This window comes from Stomoxys calcitrans, chromosome 4 (assembly GCF_963082655.1).
Source record: "Stomoxys calcitrans chromosome 4, idStoCalc2.1, whole genome shotgun sequence".
NCBI lineage: Eukaryota > Metazoa > Arthropoda > Insecta > Diptera > Muscidae > Stomoxys > Stomoxys calcitrans.
Window position 1 is genome coordinate 166,005,768 of NC_081555.1, and position 16,887 is coordinate 166,022,654.

Here is a 16,887-nt window from a genome sequence, read left to right on the forward strand (position 1 = left end):
GATATCATTTGTCGAGTTCTTTTCCAGGCATCTCTTCTTAGGCAAAACAAGAAGTAAAATAAAGAGATCGATTTATATGAGAGCTGTATCAGGCTATAGACCGATTCAGACCATAATAAACGCATATGTTGATGGTCATAAGAGGATACGTCGTACAAAATTTCAGGCAAATCGGATAACGATTGCGCCCTCTAGAGGCCCCAGAAGGCAAGACCCAAGATCGGTTTATATGGCAGCTATATCAGGTTATGGACCGATTTAAACCATACGTGGCACAGTTATTGGATATCATAACAAAACACGTCGCGTAAAATTTCATTCCAATCGAATGAGAAATGCGCCCTCTAGAGACTCAAGAAGTCAAGACCCAAGATCGGTTTATATGGCAGCTATATCAGGTTATTGACCGATTTGAATCTAATTTAGCACAGTTGTAGGAAGTCACAGCAAAACACTTCGTGCAAAATTCCATTTCAATCGGATAAGAATTGCGCCCTCTATATGCTCAAGAAGTCAAGACCCAAGATCTGTTTATATGGCAGCTATATCAGGTTATTGACCGATTTGAACCTAATTTAGCACAGTTGTTGGAAGTCACAGCAAAACACGTTGCGCAAAATTTCATTCCAATCGGATATGAATTGCGCCTTCTAGAGGCTCAAGAATTCAAGACCCAAGATCGGTTTATATGGCAGCTATATCAGGTTATTGACCGATTTGAATGTAATTTAGCAAAGTTGTTGGAAGTCGCTGCAAAACACGTTGTGCTCAAGATATCAAATCGGGAGATCGGTTTATACGTGGCAAAGTTGTTGGAGGTCTTAATGGAACACAACATGCACAATTTCAGACAACTCAGTCAAAAATTGCGTCTTCCAGGGGCTCAAGATGTTAAATCGGGAGATCGGTTTATATGGGAGGTATATGTAAATCTGAACCGATATGACCCATTTGTAATCCCCAAAGACCTACATCAATATTAAACATTTTCTTAAATTTTTTCTATTGACAAATTTTCATAAATATTTTTAGAGACAAAATTTTAACCTATTATGCCTGAACCTCGATTCCGTTGTCCGATTTTGATGAAATTTATCTCTATATATAAAGCAAACGCGAGATTGGTTGACTGACTGATCAACGCCCAGACCAAACGGCTAGAGCTAGAGCCATGAAATTTGGCACGAATGTGGGTTTTGGGTTGTAGGCGCGCCATAAAACAGGGTTTAGTGATATTCGGACATTTAGGTACTAAAAAGTACGAAATGGTGACTTTTTATCTAGCACGAACGGATGGGGCTAGAACTATAATTTTGGGTTCAAATTAAAGAGTGTCTCGAAAAAATAAGATTTTGTGACAAAAATTTCCCAAAATAGTACCGGAAATGTGACTTTGGCACTTTTTGGTACCTTGTTTGTTAATTGAACTACAGATTTGGATTTTGGAATTTTCGGTATACTATGGCAACCTAAATGGGGATGCCAAAAGATTTTTTGGACATTGAGAAACAAAAAAGTACTAAAAAGGGTACGAAATATTTGAACTTTGCATAGTGCAAACGCGTAGAGCTAGAACTTCGAAATTTGGCTCAAATGATTGTTGTTGCGAAATAAAGGGGGTAGATAGAAAAAAATATGAAAAATACTAATGGAAACGGAAGAAACGTACTTTTAATACCGCATTTGGTACCAATTCATACTTTCATTACTGATTGAACTAGAGCTCTGAAATTTAACATGTAGATTCTACTAAGAAATATATGTAGAAGAACTAAGTGATTTTTTAACAAAGCATACATTTTGGTACCAAAAAGTACGAAATAGCTTATTTACCTTATTTACAGTGAACGGAGAGGGGTAAAATTAAGAATTTTGCTAAAAATGATCAATGTCTTGACAAATATACGATAAGTTGTATCAAATAGGAAATGTCGAAGTCCTACCAGGAGTGAAATAAAAAGTACTTTGGTGCTGTAATTGGTACTATTTAGTACTTTCTTTATAGATTGAGCTACAGATCTGAAATTTGGGATACAGACACATCTTCGCAGTATGTACCGAACGACTAAAATATTTTGTTGATACTCTCAAATTTTGGTACTAAAATGTGTAATATGGTACTTTCTTTACGGATTAAGCTACAGCTCTGAAATTTGGAATACATTTACATCTAGGCACTATGTACCGAGTGACTAGAAGATTTTTTTTGATATTCCTTCGTTTTGTTACTAAAATGTACAAAGTGGCATTTTATTTACAGACTGAGCTACATCTACAGGTAAATCTTGGCAGTATGTAACGGAAGTTTGTTTTGAAATTTGTACATTTAGGTACAAAAACGTACAAAATGGTCCTTTATTTAAGAATTGACCTAAAGATCTCAAAATTGCGATACAGTTACACCTTGACAGTGTTTATCGGCCGACAAGAGGTTTTTTTCTATTTCGCACATTTAGGCACTAAAACTTTCATAAGGCTAAATCTATTAAAATTGTGATACAGTTACACCTTGATATTGGGTGTACCATCGGAGGCAGCGAAGCGACCAGGCATATGCTAGCATGTTCATTATTTAGAGAATTTATATTGACTTTGAGATTCCAATGCAGGATATTGTCCGGGCTTAGACAATTGTTTATTGCTTTCTATTCGAAGAATAGTATAGCAAAAAACATTTAAAAAGTCAGCAAAAAGTGTGTTGCTGCTAGAAGCATTTGACTGGTTTCCTTTATCGCGATTTCATTTTCAACCAAGAATAGTCATCAGAATTTATATTGACGTATTAATTTCCTCAAATATTTTGAATTTTAAGAAATTTTGATATGAAATCTTTTTATTTCCAACAATAACATTTTCTTAATATTTCATGACCATTTAGCAAAGAAAGCTGGATTTAATGATTTTGACATAAAAGAGAACCTGCTGTCAAAAGAAGTAGGATTATTGCCATAAATTTATTTTTTATAGAAACCATTAAATGCAACAAGACATTAAAAAGGGTTCCAGAAATCTCACTCCTAAGAGTATTGAAAAATTTTTTCGTTTGATTTTTGGGACATCGATGTGTCAGTTGCTGTAACCAATAGCTACCAAAATTAAAAAAAATGGAAGTATCTTTACCAATTTCACAGCAACAAGAATTTTGGCAATTTTCGATTTTGAAAAAATTTGGGGTGGGCTCCCCCAAAAATTAAATTCTAGCTACGTTCCTGGCTCTCACATATATATCTCATCCAATGTAGGCTTTTAAGGCTGGAACAGCCACAATTTTCGTCCGATCTTTACAAAACTTTGCTTGAGGTGTTTTTTTTCGACGTCAAAGTATGTGTGCAGTCCAGATTTAGATATAGCTCCCATATATATCTCTCATCCGATACAGCTTTTTGAGGCTGCAGAAATCACAATTTGGTCCGATCTATACACAATTTTGCACTAGGAGTTTTATTTGACGTCCCAGTATGTGTACAAAACTTTATCAGTTCAGATTTGGATATAGCTCTCATGTATATCTTTCATCCAATATTGCCTGTAAGGCTGTAGTAGCCACAATTTAGATGCTATCGTAAGAAAATCTTACAAGCTTCAATTCGTTATTTCTATAGGTATGTAAAATTAAAGACTGACTAGATTTCGAAGTAGATTCGATGCATTAAAAGTAGTACGGAAATTCGGTGGTGTAGGGTATTTCGTAGACGACTCAGCTCGACGTTAGCCTTTCCTAACTGGTTATATACTAATCTATCTCCGTTTCCTTTTTTCATTGGCAACATATATTCAATACAATATCTTTTACATTCGAATAAACCAAAAGCATTTTCAAATTAAACCGTACGGCTACCCATTTAAACATAACCTTTTCCTAAATTTGTTATACTTTTTTGTTTAACGCGTATTTTGGGTTTTTATTTGTTTCCATTTTATTCTATATTACTTTTTTTTATTATTCTACCGTTTTGTTTTGTTTGTTTGGCAACGTTGTACATACAGGGTGGCTGATGAAAGCCGCTACCAAAAAAAAATGTAATAACTTTTTTTCTATTTAATAATAATAATTTAATAATTAATTTAATTAATTAATTAATTAATTTAATTAATAATAATTTAATAATTAATTTAATAATTTAATTTAACATGAATAAAAGAAAAATGTATTCCATACACCGAAAAAAAAATGTAGCAATATTCATCATTGTAGCAATATTCATCAGCCACCCTGTACATAACTTCCTTTCCAGTCCCCATAGACAGAGGTTTGCTGAATAAAATGCCATACATCACACTGTAAATGGTGATAATTTAATTAGCCACAAGGTTTTATAAGAAACCTGAGTTACTTGTGGGGCTTCTATGTGCCAGCTGCAACGATATGTTTGTTCTAGGGGTGGTCATACTGGCATTTAACATTGACCCTTGTATGTATGCACAAGGGTATAATGATGTGATATGTCTTTATTGGGCCATTAAAACAAAAATGAAACAAGAAGAAATGTGAATTGTATAAAACACGTTTTACGATTTTGCCAATTGCTTTAGGATGCCAGGGCATACATTTTGCAGTAACAAATATTTGTTAGGAGTACGATATGTTATCAATATTTAAAAAGAGGTTTGTGGTTACAATGTCAACATTTGAAGCAACGTTTACCTATTTTATCAGCAATGTTGCAGAAGGAAGATATATGGAAAGCTTTAAAACAAATATGGATTTCTGAAAGAAATCGACGTGTGTGAAGTCTACAATGAGAGAGAGATTTTTGAAAAAAAAAAAAAATATGGTGTTCTATTAAAACGGCCAATTTGCTCACTTTTGAGAAATGTTATAAGTGTTAATGGTTATTATACCCACCACCGAAGGATGGGGGTATATTCATTTTGTCATTCCGTTTGCAACACATCGAAATATCCACTTCCGACCCTATAAAGTGTATATATTTTTAAACAGCGTAAAAATCTAAGACGATCTAGAAGTGTCCGTTTGTCTGTAGAAATCACGCTACAGTCTTCAAAAATAGATATATTGAACTGAAACTTTGCACACATTCTTTTTTTGACCATAAGCAGGTTAAGTTCGAAGATGGGTTATATCGGACTATATCTTGATATAGCCCCTATGTAGACCGATCCGCCAATTTAGGGTCTTAAGCCAATAAAAGCCACATTTATTATCCCATTTCGCTGATATTTGAGATAGTGAGTTGTGTCAGGCCCTTCGACATTCTTCGTCAATTTGACTCAGATCGGTACAGATTTGGATATAGCTGCCATATAGACTGATCCTCCGAGTTAGGGTCTTAGGCCCATAAAAGCTACATTTTTTATCAGGTTTTGTTGAAATTTGGGAAAGTTAGTTGTCTTAGGCCGTTCGACATATTTCTCCAATTTGACCTTGATCGGATCAGATTTGGATTTAGCTGCCATACAGACCGATCCCTCGATTTAAGGTTTTGGGCCTATAAAAGGCGCATTTATTGTTCGAAATAGCCGAAATTTGGGACAGTGAGTTAGGTTAAGCCCGTCGACATACTTCTGCATTATGGCACAGATCGGTTCAGATTTGGATATAGCTGCCATATAGACCGATCCTCCGATTTAGGGTCTTAGGCCCATAAAAGCCACATTTATTATCCGATTTTGCTGAAATTTGGAACAGTGAGTTGTGTCAGGCCCTTCGACATTCTTCGTCAATTTATCTCAGATGGGTACAGATTTGGATATAGCTGCCATATAGACCGATCCCTCGATTTAAGGTTTTGGACCTATAAAAGGCGCATTTATTGTTCGAAATAGCCGAAATTTGGGACAGTGAGTTAGGTTAAGCCCCTCGACATACTTCTGCATTATGGTGCAGATTTGGATATAGCTGTCATATAGACCGATCCTCTAAAACGATCTCCCGATTTTGCTTTCTGAGCCCCAACAAGGCGCAATTTTTATTCAATATTCCTTATTTGCCTAAAAAGAGATAACGCGCATAGAACTCGACAATACGATCCATGGTGGAGGGTATATAAGATTCGGCCCGGCCGAACTTAGCTCGCTTTTACTTGTTTATTTTAATATAGTGAGCTATTTAAGCCTCCCGAAAACCGAATCAAATATGGTTTAGATCGGACGATATTTAGTTGTAGGTGCAATAAAGACCGATCTGCCGACATAGTATCTATATCCCGTAAATGACGATTCTATTGTCCGATCCGACACAGTGTATTCAGTCTTCCTTTATCCGACCAGGATTTTATCCAGTTTTTTTATTCTTCCGATTTAGGTGTTCTGTGTCCACTGTGCTTTGCTACGATAAATAAAATTGTTTTAAAAATTATTATATGTATTTATTTGTTTTATTTATTTGTTTTTCATGCACTACAATGATGTTGTTTCAGAGATTGTTTGTTTGTTTTTGTTTTGAATATTTCATCAAACATATGGATAATGTATTGCGAAACATAAATAAATAATTGGCTAGCAGCTTATTTCGTTTATTTGATTTACTTATTGACCATGAATAGGAACAAGAATTATGACTTTAATTGGATTAAAATCAATTTATTATAACCAAATGATAATTAATAATGAGAAATCATATAAACAACAGCGATTTAGTTATTGATTTTGCATATATGAAAATTAACAAGTAAAAGCGTGCTAAGTTCGGCCGGGCCGAATCTTATATACCCTCCACCATAGTGGAGTTCTTTTCCCGGCATCACTTCTTAGGCAAAACAAGGATAAAAGAAAAGATTTGCTCTGCTATTAGAGCGATATCAAGATATGGTTCAGTTCGGACCACAATTAAATTATATGTTGGAGACCTGTGTAAAATGTCAGCCAATTCGAATAAGAATTGCGCCATTTGGGGGCCCAAGAAGTAAAATAGAGAGATCGATTTATATGGGAGCTGTATCGGGCTATAGACCGATTCAGACCATAATAAACACGTATGTTGATGGTCATGAGAGGATCCGTCGTAATTTCAGGCAAATCGGATAATAATTTCGACCTCTAGAGGCTCAAGAAGTCAAGTTCCCAGATCGGTTTATATGGCAGCTATATCAGGTTATGAAACGATTCCAACCTTATTTGGCACAGTTGTTGGATATCATAATAAAATACGTCATGCAAAATTTCAGCCAAATCGGATGGGAATTGCGCCCTCTAGAAGCTCAAGAAATCAAGTTCCCAGATCGGTTTATATGACAGCTATATCAGTTTACGAACCGATTTAAACCATACTTGGCACAGTTATTGCATACTATAACAAAATACCTCTTGCAAAATTTCATTCCAATCGGATAAGAATTGGGCCCTCTAGAGGCGCAAAAAGTCAAGACCCTAGATCGGTTTATATGGCAGCTATATCAGGTTATGGACCGATTTAAACTTTATTTGACACAGTTGCTGAAAGTCATAATAAAATACGTCATGCAAAATTTCAGCCAAATCGGATGGGAATTGCGCCCTCTAGAAGCTAAAGAAGTCAAGTTCCCAGATCGGTTTATATGACAGCTATATCAAAACATGGACCGATTTGGCCCATTTATCGGTTATGAACCGATTTGAACCATACTTAGCACAGTTATTGGATATCATAACAAAACACATCCTTCCATTCGGATAAGAATTGCGCCCTCTAGAGGCTCAAGAAATCAAGACCCAAGATCGGTTTATATGGCAGTTATATCAAAACATGGACCGATATGGCCCATTTACAATACCAACCACCTAGACTAATAAGAAGTATTTGTGCAAAATTTCAAGCGGCTAACTTTACTCCTTCGGAAGTTAGCGTGCTTTCGTAAGACAGACGGACGGACGGACATGGCTAGATCGACATAAAATGTCGTGATAAGCTGATAACTGACAGAGGAAAGAATGAAATTATAGAGTCACAAGCCGTTGAAAAAATTTGTCATCGCCGACTATATTACTACTATATTACCGACAATTACTTTTTGGGCAACCCAATATATACTTTATGGCGTCTCAGACTAATATTTCGAGTAGTTACAAACAAAATGACGAAATTAGAATACTCCCCATCCTATGGTGGAGGGTATAAAAACATTAATGAATGAAAAAATCTCATTTAAAGTGAAAACCAATATTTGCTTTGACACAATAACAAGGCGGAAACAAAGATTGTGGTTAATTATATAAATTAGGATTCCCATATCTATAGAACTGGAAGTTCCGCCATTGCGATTGTAATACCTGGAATTACACATATTTATTGTTAGTTGGATGTGTTTGAATTGATATTCGAGAGAGTTAACAGTCAGTTGTGTTAGTCGGCTGGTATGTTTGTGCCTGTCTATAACACGCGGGTCAAAATGCATCCAGGCCTTCAGCCCGGAATAGAAAAGCCAAAGATTATCATACACCAAACATAGTGCGAGGCGGTGTACCCTTGGTAAGGTCCCAGCAATTATAGTGTGGAGGCTTCAAATTTGGTAGAAGTTATTGCGAAAATGTGTCTACGAAATGATTACGACACAATTCAAGTTGCTTCTTGTCTCACTGGATTTCACTTTTCAACGAATTTGTTTCTGTTGTAGTGACGGGTATTTTGTCTATACAATTGCTTTACATCTTTGGAAAGTTGTGGGAATGGCTTTAGTCGGCATCGGACGATATGGAAAGCCTTTCATCATCGGACACTGGTGTTAAGAACATTGGGCAATACGCTGGCCCGTGCCGTGACTTACTTGAGACATGATGAACGGACTAGGGACCCATATGTATTATTGAGAGGACGAATATAATGCGGAGGCGATAGCATTATAGCTCAGGTGTCTTTGGCATGCTAGGCAACATACTGTCGGTTACAGATACGGAGACGTGACTTACTTACGGCATGACGAAGGCATTATGACACAGCAACGTATATAGGTAGACGGGCGCAAGGGTCGCACAAGAAATGCTTCAATGATTTCTGTGTTTCATAGGCACTAGTCAAAGCGCTGGCTGTTAAGTGTACAGAGATGTGATACACTCATGGCTCAATTGCGGCACTACAATACCAGGACGTGAGTGTAGATGATCGTAAAGTTCTCACAAAGAATGGTTCCTGTATTTGAGTGACATAGGATAATGCTTTGGCTGCTATGGTTACAGACTTTTGATTCATTCACATCAAGACAATGATATTAAGATCCCGAGATATGTATGTAGCCGGTAGGAAGTAGCGCCCAAATTACAGCTCGGTGGCTAATGTATGTTGGAGCCACCGTGGCGCAGAGGTTGGCATGTCCGCCTTTGACGCCGAATGCCCCGTCGTGAACATCAGAAAATTTTTCAGCGGTGATTATCCCCTTACTAATGCTGGCAACATTTGTGATGTATTGTGCCATGTTCAAACTCCTCTATTAAGTGGTGTCGCTATGTGGCAGTCCGTTTGGACTTGGCATAAAAAAGGAGGCCCCTTATCATTGAGCTTGAACTTTAATCGCACTGCACTCATTGATATGAGAGAAATATCTCCTGTTCCTTAATGGAATGTTGATGGGAAATTTAGTAGTAGTGTCTAATGTGCCTAAGGGACATTGGGCAAAACATTTACATCTATTGGGTTGCCTAAAAAGTAATTGCTGATTTTTCATATAGTCGGCGTTAACAAATTTTACAAATTTTAAGCATTAATCGAATTGGATCGTCATGTAACTGATCGTGAGATAGGAGAGAAGTTAAATATATCAAAATCAACCGTTCATTATCACATAAAATGTCTTGGACTGGTGAAAAAGCTTGATATTTGGGTACCACATGTATTGAAAGAAATTCATTTAACAAACCGAATCAACGCTTGTGATATGCACCTTAAACGCAATGAATTCGATCCGTTTTTAAAACGAATCATAACTGGAGATAAAAAATGGATTGTTTACAACAACGTTAGTCGAAAACGATCATGGTCCAAGTATGGTGAACCAGCTCAAACCACTTCAAAGGCTGATATCCACCAAAAGAAGGTTATGCTGTCTGTTTGGTGGGATTGGAAGGGTGTGATATATTTTGAGCTGCTTCCAAGGAACCAAACAATTAATTCGGATGTTTACTGTCAACAATTGGACAAATTGAATACAGCCATCAAGGAGAAGCGACCAGAATTGGTCAATCGTAAAGGTGTCATATTCCACCAGGACAACGCTAGACCGCACACATCTTTGGTCACTCGCCAAAAACTGAGTGAGCTTGGCTGGGAACTTTTGATGCATCCACCATATAGCCCTGACCTTGCACCATCAGACTACCATTTATTTCAATCTTTGCAGAACTCCTTAAATGGTAAAACTTTCGGCAATGATGAGGCTATAAAATCGCACTTGGTTCAGTTTTTTGCAGATAAAGGCCAGAATGAGCGTGTGTTCTATGAGCGTGAAAACTAAATTTGCCAGGAAGATGGCAAAAGGTTATCGAACAAAATGGCAATTATAAATTTGATTAATGTTCATTCTAAGTTTTATTAAAAATGCATTTACTTTCTTTTAAAAAATCCTCAATTACTTTTTGGGCAACCCAATATATGCCGTTTGGTGAGTGTTTTGGACGTAGGGCGCCTCCCATCTCAGCAAGCGGATGTCTTATTATTTTTTTTATTCTTAATGAGATGTGAGTATACATAGTCCGTCATTTCGTTTGTAACACATCAAAATATAGATCCAAGATTTCATAAACATCTAACTATGTCCTTCCGCCCATCTATCCATCTGTCGAAAGCTCGCTAACTTTCAAAGCAGTAAACCTAAGAGCTTGAAGTTTTCCACAAACACTTCTTATTAATGAAGATAATTTTGGATTGTAAATAGGACATATCGCTCCATGATATGTCCCATATAAACCGATCTCCCGATTGGACTTTTTGAGCCTCTAGAGGGCATTTTTCGAGGAATCCATGGTGGTGGGTACCTTAGATTTGACACGGCCGATCTTAGCACGTTTTTACTTGTTTGGTTCGCTTGCATAGTTTCACCTTTTTCTGGGAACTTCGTTTTTCAAAATAAGGCCAAATGGGTCTAAAGCCTGATGTAGCCTTCATATAAACTATAGTTGGGTGACAACACACAACCGTACATAAATTCCTGTGCCCGCGAGAAAGCTACTCGTGTGCCTTCGTTCGGTCGATGCATTGTTGTTATTTTACATAGCATTGTTGTTATTATACTCTTGGTTGATTGGTCGGGATTTACTGCCCCTTATGCAAACACAATTCATTATGTTCAACTACGTTAGTGTGCCCATTACTGATATAAACCAATTTCACGAGTTGATTTGTATGAAATTTTGCATTTGTATCTTCTGTTATGACCTTTAATATCAATGCTAAATATGGCTTACATAGGTCTTAAATCTAGCCTAAGACCGTCCAAAGAACTTGAGCAATGCCATCCATTACACTTTTGAATAACATGTGATAAGTAAAAATTTATGTTTTGTAGACACCTGCACAGTATTCATGACATTACCATCTAATAACAGAGTAAAAAGACCCATGTGACGTATGATTGATGGTTTACATTAAAATTGTATGCATAACGTATACGCTACCATGTACTGTTAGTTAAACACAGTTGTTATGATTGCCATTCAAGATAACGACTAGTTGTCATGCAACGCTATGAGAACACTGAAACATATTGAAAATTAACTGTAGTAGGCAAAGTGGGACACTTAGAGAAAGAAATTGTTTTCCCTTGTCGGCATTAAGAGCATATGTTTTATTACTATTTGTTTATATAAAGCCCATATAAAACCAACTTCCAATATGAGAATGGCCTTGCTGAAAGTTTTCCTAATATCACTTTCGAAGTTTGCATATGTTCAAAAATTTAAAATTTTTTTTTTCAAATTAAATATGTATTTAATTCTTGCCATTTCTTGTTTTATCTAAAGTGGGCAGCAAATAATTCAAATATCTTTTGCACTGATGTGGCATCGCATATGCTGTGTTTGCCAATGTCTGTTTTACCCGTTTCATGCTTGATTAAATGTTTTGAAATAATTTCGGAAAATTTTTGGTGTTACGTTGCGTTCGGGGTCTGTGTCGTTGTTCCGGTATTCGTCTGCTTGGACAATTTTCTTTTTCATGCTATGGCTTGCTAACACACGCACACACCCCGTATGACGTAAATGTACATATCTGTATGTCAGATCCATATGTGTATATAAATATTAAGGCAGGTCGGTTTACACAAATTGAAATTCAATTTTCATTATTTGTTTGAAATATTGCATATGGCTGTGAAGATCAAACTTTTTCTTTTTTATTTGGCTTAATTTGTAAGGGATACCTTTGTTTATTTAATTAGTATTTGGTTAGAATAATAAGGATAGAGAAAAAGAAAATTAAAGAAATTGGATATAACTTTGTGAAATTAAGGAAGGCTATATGTATATTGCGGAAATTCTGCGTCATCTTTGATCTTTTTTAAACTCTTTTGATGGAACCAATCCAAATTTTTTTGAATTTGTCACACTTTTGCTAGAAATTATGGCTTATGGTTGTTGCACTTGTTATAGTTAAGCCATTATCACATTATTTTGTAGTTATTATCTATCTACAACTTCTTAGTTTCTAGCTGAATGTCTGAAAGAAAGATTGAAAGAATAATTGTATGAATATTCCTGGCAATTTTCATTCCCACATAATTGGCTATAATGTTACACAACTAAGTCGACCATCTCTTATATACTCACATATTATGGCTTCTTCAATCCGTGTATAAAAATAAGTGCGTCTGGGGTTTTTTTGTCATCTTGTTGGCCGCAGTGTGTTTTCAATATCATTTGAATTTTCCTATTTAAATATAAATTTTAGGGACTGGAACTTGAGAAGTCCTTTCAAGAGACCATGTTTTTGACCAATCCAAAGAAGAGCTATCGACTGCTAGGGATTAAGATGTTAAAACTTAGGATCGTTTCAAATAAATTAAAGAGTAATATTGGCTAATAGATGCGAAAACATCAAATTTTACCCTTGAACATTCCACATGGGCAAAGAATTTAAAATTTCAAAGAGTTATCTCTATCCGTTCTCAAATGGCATATTTTTTCAATTTTATCACACTGTGCGTCACTAGCCACTAAAGATTCAGTAGTAGCCAGCCTTGAAATAAATAAGTCTCATTACTGGCTGGCTTCCCAATATATGGCACGCGATTCTTAAGTTCATGATTAAAACCGCTTTTGTAGGGAAGAAAGCCTCTTTGTGGAAAGTAATAATACACATCACCAGTTATAAGTAAATTCGGATGTCAATGAAAGGGGTGAACTGCATATCCCGTATATTATATATTATTGCCAGGAACAGGCGGGAGGTACTGGATGTTACCTTTATATCGTAGAATAACAGCGAAAGGATATATGACTGGAAAGTGTTGGGTGACCACAGCTTCTTTCATCATTGTTATTTCAGCCTTGGGAAAAACGCTGCGGAGGTAGTACCTCGGCAAACCAAAGAAAGACAGGATAAATTTCTTCACACATTCTGCACGACTATCCCTTCTAAACCAGAACAGAAAGTAGAAACTACTACGTTCTTTTCTGCCAAAGGAAATGAAATTTAGTTTAGGGGGCGCTTTAGGGCGTACCCCAAAACACTTGGCTCCAAATTTTGGATATCAAATTCGTTTTCTACTCTAAAACACCATTCTTTTGAGTCCCATATTGTCAAAATGGGTGAAAAAACCCATTTGACGTATCTTTGGGAGGAAAAGTGCCACCTTGTCTTGAACGCAATAATGTCATATACGTAATCTACTCCCAAATATCCATCATTTGAGTCCCACATTGCCATGGTCTGCTAATATGCCCATTTGGGGGTATTTGGAGGTGGACGACCTCCGATTGCTTGAACCTAATGTTTTATGCCATATTTTTAATCTACTGTCTAATACTTTTCATTTGAGTCCCATATTGACATGAACTTCGAATATATCTGTTAAGAGGAGTTTTGGGGTTGAAGGGGGGCCCGCTGGGTACTTGGACCCAAATTTTAATACCATATTCGTTTTTTAGTCTCCAATACCTTTCATTTGATAACCTTACTGTGCCCATCGGACCACTTTCGGATATGGTTGACATTTTTGGGGTAAGGGGGAGGGTCCGCCTCCACCCGATATCTAAAAATTATAAAGCCTATGTTTCCTTCCAGACAAACGTACACAATCTATGAAAATTTTAAGAAAATCAGTTCAGCCATGTATCATAGAGTCATAATGGGTCTAATGGCGTTTTTGAGGTGTGGCGTAACCCCCCTATACTTTGATCTGATTTTGTATGCCAGATTCGAAATCTACTCCCGAATACCTTTCATTTGAGTTCCATATTGAAATGAACGTTCAATATGCCTGATTGGGGAGTTTTGGGGTTGGGGAAGTCCGATGGGTACTTAGACTCAAATTTTAAAACCCTATTCGTATTCCACTCTCCAATACCTTTCATTTGATATCAATATTGTTCCGCTCGGTTCACTTTTGATTTTGGGTTGTGTTTTTGGCATAAGGGGAGGGTCCGTCCCCCTTCCAATATCGAAAGATTATATAGCCTATGTTTCGTAACAGATCAACCTATACAATATGCGAACATTTGGAGAAAATCAGTTCTGCCATTTTTCAGTCTATACGGAACAATCTAACCGAGTCCCATATAACCGTGATTGGCTAATGTGCCCATTTTAGGCGTTTTTGTGGGGGTGGGGGGACTCCCTATACTTCGGCATGAATTTGTATGCCAGATTCGTTATCTCCCGCATACTTTTCATTTGATACCCATATTGTCCTTATCGGTCCACTTGTGATTATGGGTGGTGTTTTTGGGATAACGGTGAAGGGTCCGCCCCCTTCTGTTATCAATAAATTATAAAGCCTATTTCTACTTCTCAACCATAGTCGTAATCTACTCCCGAATACCTTTCATTTGAGTCCCATATTGTAATGATCGTCAAATAAACCTATTTAAAGGGGTTTTGGGGCTGGGGCGGCCCCCTAGGTACTTGGACCCAACTTTTATTATGAATTTCGTGCTCTACTCTTGAATACCTTTCATTTAAGTCCCATATTGTCCCAATCAGTCCACTTTTATTTTTGGCTAGTACTTTAGGGGTAAGGGGGAGGGTCCGCCCCCTCCCGATATCAAAAAGTTATATAGCCTATTGCTATGTACAAACACACACACAAACAAACAAATAAAAAAACAAACAAACAGGCCACTCGAAATCCTTCCTCAATTTGGCCCAGATCGGTCCAGATTTGGATATAGCTTCCATATAGACCGATTTCTCGATTTGAATTCTTGGACCCATAAAAGGCGCATTTATTGTCCGATTTCGCTGAAATTTGGGACAGTGAGTTGTGTAAGGCCTTCGCCATATTTTTTTAACTTAGTCCGGATCGGTCCAGATTTGGATATAGCTGCCATATAATCCGATCTCTCGATTTAAGGTCTTGGGCACATAAAAGGCGCATTTTGCGTCCGATTTCGCTGAAATTGAGGACAGTGAGTTGTGTTAGGCCTCTCGATATCCTTCTTGAAGATGGCTCAGATTGGTCTCTGGATTTAAAGTCTTTGACCCATAAAAGGCGCATTTATTATCCGATTTCTACGAAATTTGACACAGCGACTTATGTCAGGCTTTACTACATCCGTGTCCTTTATGGTTAAGATCGGTCTTTATTTGGATATAGCTGCCAAAAAGGCCATTATTGATCCAAAATTGAGCTGTGGCTTGTATTTATTAGACCACTCAATGTTCGTGGCCAATTTGCTTCAAATCGGACCATATTTCAATATAGCTAATATGGGTGCCCAAATAATGCATTTTCACCGTATTATGAAGAAAGGTTGTTCACATATTTACCCGAGGTGTTGGGCATCCAAAGTTTGGCCCAGCCGATCTTAATGACTTTTTATTTGTTTTTGCTTTTAATTTTTAATAATTTTAATTAATTTTTTTTAATATTCTTTCATTTCAGGAAAATGGTACCTATCTCTCGGCTCTCTTTTGTCGCGCCCAAGGCTGTAAGAGCATTGTGATACCAGTCCAAACCAAGACTCTACAGCCCGACTGGCGCTGTACAACATGTGAGTCGGTGTTTCCACACTCAAAAATGGCTCGTTATCAAGATTTTGCCCTGAACACCATCAACAATCGCATCAATAAGGGCAGTGTGGCCGAGATGATAACCTTTATCAATGACATGTGTCCAAGATTTTGTCCGTCCTCCAACTATGTGTTGGTCGAAGCTAAATTAAATGTCATCTGGAGAATGTCCCGACCTACAACGGAGGAATTCAACGAAGATCATTTGAAGTGCAAAGAGCGTTACAAGGAGGAAATTGTGGCCTTATTAGAAAAACTGGGAGCTGGCGACTGTACCTTAAAGAAATTGATAACGGAAGAGATTCTCTGATTCGTGGAGAATGAGGAACTCTCACACAATGTGTGGCATAGTTAGATATTTTTAATACAATTTGTGGTTTCTTTATACTTTTTTTTTGTTAGCTAGGAATCTAAGTGATTATAAATTGTTGTGATTGAAATTGAAATATAAATTTAACAAATATAGTAAAAATTAATAAAAACAAATAAAAAAATGAAAATTAAAACAAATGCATTAGTTTTTTGAAAGACAAATTAGTATAACTTGAGACGTGGCACATGCATGGCAGGCAATCTAATTGACATTCTCAGACAGCTGTCATAGTTTTCTTTTTCCTATGGGTGGAATGAGGAAGGGGAGAATTTCTACTAAGATCAAAAGTCTGCAGACGCAGATGTTTGTAAGTATGATATGATATACAAGCAGGTGTGTGTTGCTCCTCATCTTCTGAGAATTATTTCATTTTGTTGTTGCTTTATTTTACATCAACCTGTGTACATGAAAATGAACTCAG

At 36.8% G+C, this 16,887-nt stretch overlaps 1 protein-coding gene across 5 annotated transcripts in view; it reads left to right on the forward strand.

Moving 5' to 3' along the window:
- LOC106091138 (SET domain-containing protein SmydA-8) overlaps positions 1-16,603 on the forward strand; it is a 75,623-nt gene extending 59,020 nt beyond the window's left edge. For all 5 annotated transcript variants that reach the window (XM_059367613.1, XM_059367614.1, XM_013257567.2 and 2 more), the window contains exon 2: positions 15,966-16,603. In XM_059367613.1, coding sequence (XP_059223596.1) covers positions 15,966-16,403 — 438 coding nt within the window. In that variant the 3' untranslated portion in view covers positions 16,404-16,603. The remainder of the gene's footprint in view (positions 1-15,965) is intronic.
- Positions 16,604-16,887: the final 284 nt, after the last annotated feature.